The 7,182-nt window shown below is 42.8% G+C and overlaps 1 protein-coding gene across 1 annotated transcript; it reads left to right on the forward strand.

Annotated features, from left to right (window-relative positions):
• Positions 1–260: 260 nt before the first annotated feature.
• LOC123255231 (solute carrier family 2, facilitated glucose transporter member 7-like) lies at positions 261–5,761 on the forward strand (the record flags this gene model as incomplete). Its single annotated transcript, XM_044684071.1, has 5 exons — positions 261–408; positions 1,091–1,216; positions 1,677–1,864; positions 3,596–3,706; positions 5,660–5,761. Coding segments are annotated over exons 1-5 (657 nt in total), but the record flags the coding sequence as incomplete, so codon positions are not given.
• Positions 5,762–7,182: the final 1,421 nt, after the last annotated feature.

Genomic DNA, 7,182 nt, shown 5'->3' on the forward strand with positions numbered 1-7,182 from the left:
TCTCTCTCTTCCTCTCTCTCTCTTTTTTCTCTCTCTCTCCTCTCTCTCTCTCTCTCTCTCTTTCTCTCTCTCTCTTCCTCTCCCACTCTCCCCCTCTCTCTCTTACTCTCTCTCTCTCTTTCTCTCTCTCTCTTCCTCTCTCTCTCTCTCATGTCTGTCCATTTCTTTTCCTTTGACCATCTGTCTGTCTATCTCCCTACTTCTCCCCTTCCCTCCCCACTCCCAATTTTCTCTCTTGGTCTTTGACTCCTACAGGCATAGCCTACAGCGCCCTGCCCATGTACTTGGGAGAGCTGGCACCCAAAAATCTGAGAGGCACGTTAGGAACAATGACGGAGGTTTTTGTCATCACGGGAGTCTTCTTGGCCCAGATCTTCAGCCTCCAGGCCATTCTGGGGAATCCTGAAGGTAAATCGAGGCCAAGGTAGATGGCGGAAGGGATCACAGCAGAAGGGGCTCACTGGATCAGAGATGCTTTCTTTGGCTGATCACAATTTAAGAGCCAGAAGGAGCCTTAGAGGTCACCCATGAGCCTACTTGTCCAGACTTCTCTTCACACATTCTACAGTCCAGTCAGACTGACCTTCTGGCTGCTGCTCCTGCAGAGCCCCCCACCTTGCTTGGGGGAGACACTAGCCGCTGAGGAGTTCAGGAATGACTTCCTGTAGGAGGTGGCATTTGAGCATTTGAAGGAAACCTGGGATTCTAAGAGGCAGAGTGGGGAGGGAAGGCCTGGGAGAAGCCTGTGCAAAGGGCTGGTGACCAGAAGTGGGAGGGGGCTCTGAATGAACACACGCCCACCTGTGTAGATAGACATACACACACACACACACACACACACACACAAAGTAATATGCTTAAACCCTTACTTTCCATCATACTGTGTATTGGCTCCAAGACAGAAGAGTGGTAAGGCCTAGGCAATGGGGGTTAAGTGACTTGCCCAGGGTCACACAGCTGGGAAGTGTCTGAGGTCAAATTTGAACCCAGGACCTCCTGTCTCTAGGCCTGGCTCTCATTTTACTGAGACACTTGACTGCCCCATGACCTGCAAACCTTAATGCTACTTATTTTTACCTGCTCCCTCCAGGCTGGCCTGTGCTCCTGGCAATCACCGGGATCCCAGCAGTCCTGCAGCTCCTCTCTCTGCCCCTGTTCCCAGAGAGTCCCAGGTACACGCTGATTCAGAAAGGCGATGAAGAGCAGGCCAGGAAAGGTACCCAGAATGCATTCTAATTTCCAGCGCCTGATCCATCTCCTGAGAGGTTGAGATGCCACTGAAATTGCCTTCCCCCTTTCATTTTCTCCGGATTCCTCTCTTTCCTCTCCCACCAAGTCCAAAGAGGCTGCTGGGTGGGCACAGGGATGGGGCTGGGCACCCCGGCGGAGCTGAGGGCGTTCAGCCTCATCACTTGTAAGCCGCTGAGGTGGCCACTCATTTCCAGCATTGCCCTGAAGGCAGGTGGGCAGCCGGGCTGGTTCCAGGATGGTGGAGAAATAATCACATACCCAGGAGTCTTTGTGCCTCCGCCCTTGAGGTATCTGCGTCCTTGAACGCTTATTGAATAGAAACTCCAGCAGGAAGCTGGCCTGGAAAGGAGAGGAAAAGACCGGAACGCGAGCCTCGTCTCCCTTCCGAGCCTGGCGCCTGCTGACCGCTCTATCCTCCACCCCAGATTTAAGGAAACTGAGAGGCTGGGAGAATGTGGAGGAGGAGATGGAGGAGATGCGCCTGGAGGACCAGTCCGAGAAAGCTGAAGGGCGCCTGTCCGTGCTCAACCTTTTCACCTTCAAGCCCCTGAGATGGCAGCTCATTTCCATCATTGTCCTAATGGCCGGCCAGCAGCTGTCGGGGATCAATGCGGTGTGCGGGACTCTGGGGAAGGGGAGGGAGGGGCTTCATTCTAGCTGGAGCGAGGCCGAGGCAGTGAGGGCTTTGGCTCCCGTGCTCGTGTCCGGGGAGGTGGAGGGGCGGGAGTGGTGAGGGCAGCTTCCAGCCAGCAGCCATTTTCCCCAGCCCTACTGGCCACCGCTATTTGGGTGGCCCAGAACAGCGAGCCAAAGTCAAAGGCAAAGGCTTCTGGTCCTCGAGCCATCCCTTCCCTGGGGTCGCTTTTTTCTCCTCTTTGGAAACCCTTCCCTTCTGCCTTCGAATCAATACCGCTAGTAGAATTCCCATGGATTCCCATGACTATGTTGACAATAGAGTTGATTCTTATGGATTCTGAGATATCCATATTGATATTAGAATTAATACTGACTCTAAGATGTCAACATAGCTATTAGAATCAACATTGATCCTAGTGACATTATTGACAAGAGAATTTATTGTTAATATCAACACTGATATTAGAATTAATATTGACTCTAAAATATCAATATTGATTCTGAGATATCAATATTGCTATTAGAATCAATGTTGATTCTAATAACAAATTAATATTAGAACTGATTCTAATTGATTCTGAGATATCAATATTGCTATTAGAATCAACATGGATTCTAATAACAATATTAATATTAGAACTGATTCTAATTTATTCTGAGATATAAATATTGTTATTTGAATTAATATTGATTCTAAGATATCAATATTGTCATTAGAATCAATATTGGTTCTAATGACAATATTGACAATAGAATTTATTATTGATATCAACATTGATATTAGAATTAATATTGACTCTAAAATATCAATATTGATTCTAAGATATCAATATTGCTATTAGAATCAATGTTGATTCTAATAATATTAATATTAGAATTGATTCTAATTTATAATATTGCTATTTGAATTAATATTGATTCTAAGATATCAATATTATTATTAGAATAATATTGATATTAGAATTGATTCTAATTGATTCTGAGATATCAATATTGCTATTAGAATCTACATTGATTCTAATAACAAATTAATATTAGAACTGATTCTAATTGTTTCTGAGATATCAATATTGCTATTAGAATCAATGTTAATTCTAATAACAAATTAATATTAGAACTGATTCTAATTGATTCTGAGATATCAATATTGCTATTTAAATTAATATTGACTCTAAGATATCAATATTGCCATTAGAATCAATATTGGCTCTAATGACAATATTGACAATAAAATTTATTATTGATATCAACATTGATATTAGAATTAATATTGATCTAAAATATCAATATTGATTCTAAGATATCAATATTGCTATTAGAATCAATGTTGATTCTAATAATATCACTATTAGAATAAATTCTAATTGATTCTGAGATATCAATATTGATATTTAAATTAATTTTGACTCTAAGGTATCAATATTGCTATTAGAATCAATACTGATTCTAAGACAAAAGCAGTAAGGACTAAGCAATTCATGTCAAGTGACTTGCGTGGAGTTATGCAGCTTAGAAGTGTCTGAAGCCACATTTGAACCCAGGACCTCCCATCTGTAGGCCTAGCTCTGGGGCCACTGAGCCACCCAGCTGGCCCACTCCCTGCCTCTCTAGGTCCTTAGCACCATTTGCTCCCCAGAGCCAAGAACTAAAGCTGTTGCCCACACCATTGGACCTCCGCCAATGACAGGTCTGTGTGCTTTTGTTCCAGATCAACTACTACGCAGACACGATCTATGCCTCAGCCGGTGTGAATCCCACACACTCCCAGTACGTGACCGTGGGCGCAGGCATAGTCAACATTATAATGACAGTGATTTCAGTGAGTCATTTTCTCTGCCTGGAAGTTGGTACCAGAGCCAGGGAGGCAAAACAGTGGAGTTGTGGGGATCAGAGAGATGGCAGCAGCTGCCAGGAACCCAGATGGGGGCACTAGCCTCTTCCTTACTCTGAAGGAGCCTGAAATCAGTAGATAAAAGCACCAAGACCAGAAGCCTCTAACCTAGTCTTTTCCACCTTTATCAGTGGGACAGGAAGTTGAAATTTTTCCATTACAGAGTAGTATACTTGGTAATAGGGAAGCAGAGGCTGTTCCTTTTCTTTCTTCCTTTTTTTTTTTTTTTAAAACTCTTGCCTTTTAAAGTATCAATTCCAAGAGAAGAGCGGTAAGTGGCAGGCAATTGGGATTAGGTAATTTGCCCAGCATCATCCAGCTAGGAAGTGTCTGAGGGCAGATTTGAACCCAAGACCTTCCATCTCCAGGCTGGTGCTCTGTCCACCACTGAACCTCCTAACTACCCCCAGAGGCTGTTCTTAAATGATCTTCCCCTGGATTCTTCAGGTCCCTGTGAACTAGACTGTGTTTTAAGTTGCCTGAAGTCTTAGCTGGAGTGAGCCAAAGGAGTGGGTGATTGCTCCATGGCAGTGGCGTCATGTCTGAGCTCTTCTCCATCCTCTTGGCCAAGCCCATATTAGAAGTCACAGGAACCTGGCAGTCAATGGTTTATGGGTCCCCTAGAGAAAGGGGCATCTATATTTAGGGAGGCTCTGAGAAGAGTGACAAAAGGAAGCCCAGGAGAAACTTCAGACAAAAGTTAGATGATCACAATGAGAACTCTAGACTGGATAGGAGAGTGCTCTTCCCTTAGATCAGTCAATCGATGATCATTTATTAAATGCCTGCTGTATGCCAGAGACTGAGCCAGGTCCTAGGGATTCAAAGACAAAAATGAAACCATAAATATATTGTAACTTGCCAAATCATAATAGGAAAAGAGAAAGGTAGGAAATTATACTGAAATGCTGCTCCACCAATCAGGAAGTTTGGATTTGAGTTGAGCTATGAAAGATAGGTGGGATCTAGATGATTGACAGTCAGGTCTAGAGACAGGAAGTCCTGGGTTCAAATCTGTTCTCAGACACATCCTAGCTGTGTGACCCTGGACAAGTCACTTAACCCACATTGTTTTGCTCTTACCACTCTTCTTCCTTAGAACCAATATATAATATTTGAATTTTTTTGAATTATTGAATTATTATTGAATAATTGATTCTAAGATGGAAGGTAGGAGTTTAAAGAGAGAGAGAGAGAGAGAGAGAGAGAGAGAGAGAGAGAGAGAGAGATATGGAGGAGGAAAGAGGGAACAAAAGCCAGGCTGGCAAACATGAACAAATTACAAGGATGGCCATGAAGGTGACCTTATGCAGGGGACAATGGGAAGACAAACAGCTGAGTAAGAACAGAGGGCAAATGTTGGGAAATAGTAGGAATGAGATTGGAGGCAAGGTAGCGTCTGGTTGGTAGAGAGCTGTGAAGGCCAGACTGGACTTGATGCTCCAGATAATAGGGAATTCTTGCACATTGTTTTAGGAACATGAATAGGCAGGAAGTCCTGGATTAGGGGATAAAAGAACCAGTGTCCCATTTCCAATCTCAAGCCCTTGAGTCTCCTTAGAATAGAATATCCTGTTTTTTGGTCATTTTTTAAGTTGTATCTGACTCTTTGTGACTCCATTTGGGATTTCCTTGGCAAAGATCCTGGAATGGTTTGCCATTTCCTTCTCCAGCTCATTTGACAGATGAGGAAACTGAGGGAAACTGGATTAAGTGATTTACCCAGGGACACATAGTTAGTAAGTGTCTGAGGCCATATTTGAACTCAGGAAAATGAATCTTTCTGACTCTAAGCCCAAGACTCTATCCATTGCACCACCTGGATGCCCCAGAAGACCTCAGGGTCCTCAAAAGGAATTCACTTCACCTTTGATCTCTCAGGCTTTCACTGTGGAGCTCCTGGGGAGACGCCTCCTGCTGATGGTTGGCTACGGAATATGTGGCTCAGCCTGCGTGGTGCTGACGTTGGCTCTCATCTTCCAGGTCTGAAATAGGACTGCTCTGTTCTGGGTGGGGTTCTGGATCTGGTGAAATCCAAGAGGACCACCTACTCAGGGCTAAGAAGAGGAAGGGGACCCGAACCCAGGGAGAGGGAAGTAAAGACAGTTGAGCCCTTTCCCAGCTGATGTCTTCCCAGACTCAGGCTGGGGATGTTCTCTGGGGAAACTGCCCAAGATACTATAAAACAGCATGGCAAATGAGTCCCAAATTCCTTGCCTGAAGGAAAATTTTCCTGACCTACTGTCTTAAGCAATGCCCACCTGTTTCAGGATTCATTAATGTTCCCCATTCACCCAGCACCAAGCCATAATGGCTCTGAGAGAGTAATAGCAATAATGATCATAACAAATAAAATAATAATAATATTTTATTAATAACAATTATCATTATCAACTATAAGTAAATATAACAAAATAATATTAAATAAAATATAAATTCTAGATATTTATATTAATTATTGATTAATAATAAATCAATCACAATGATAATATATAAGAACAATAATCATAATGGAGTAACAGTAATAAAATGACAGAATAACAATAAGTAACATCAATAAGTAATCATAGACTAGAATAACAAAAAAGTAACAATTACAACTCATTTCTATAGCTTTTCAAAGTTTTACAAATCATTTTCCATAGTATTAAAATTTTAAAACCCTTATCTTGTCTCAGAATTGATACTAAAGCAGTAGAGCCGTAAGTGCTAGGCAACTGAGATCAAGTGACTTACCCAGGGTCACACAGCTAGGAAGTATCTGAGGCCACATTCGAACATGGGACCTCCCATCTCTAGGTCTTGTTCTCTATCCACTGAGCAACCTCGCTGCCCCTTCCATAGTATTATTATGCACATTTCACAGGTGAGGAAATTCAGAGGAATGAAGGGATTTGCCCAGAAGGCAGCATTCATAAATAAAGTGTCTCATGTTACTTTTAGCAACGTGAGCTAGATGAGAGTACAGTTATTTGAAATTCAGAACTGGACCAAGTCATTGATATTTCCATGTCAGTTTGGAAAGAGGTCTCCAGTGGAAGGCCCCAAGGATCAGTGCTTAGCCCTATCTATACTACTTCCCATTTTTATCCATGACCTAGATAAAGGCATGGATGACATCCTTATCAAATTTGCAGTTGATACAAAGCTTGGGTAGGTTACCCATGGGATGACAAAGTCAGAATTAAAAATGTTCCGAGGCTAGAAAATTGCATTGAATCTAATAAAGGGGAAATTGAATCATGACAAATATTAAATCTTATTCCTTTAGTTTTACAAATACAAGATTGAGGGAAAGGGGTATATGTGAGAGAGAAAGAGAGAGACAGAGACAGAGACAGAGAGCGAGACAGAGAGAGAGAGAGAGAGAGAGAGAGAGAGAGAGAGAGAGAGAGAGAGCGGGG

This window comes from Gracilinanus agilis, unplaced genomic scaffold, assembly GCF_016433145.1.
Source record: "Gracilinanus agilis isolate LMUSP501 unplaced genomic scaffold, AgileGrace unplaced_scaffold41468, whole genome shotgun sequence".
Classification (NCBI taxonomy): Eukaryota; Metazoa; Chordata; class Mammalia; order Didelphimorphia; family Didelphidae; genus Gracilinanus; species Gracilinanus agilis.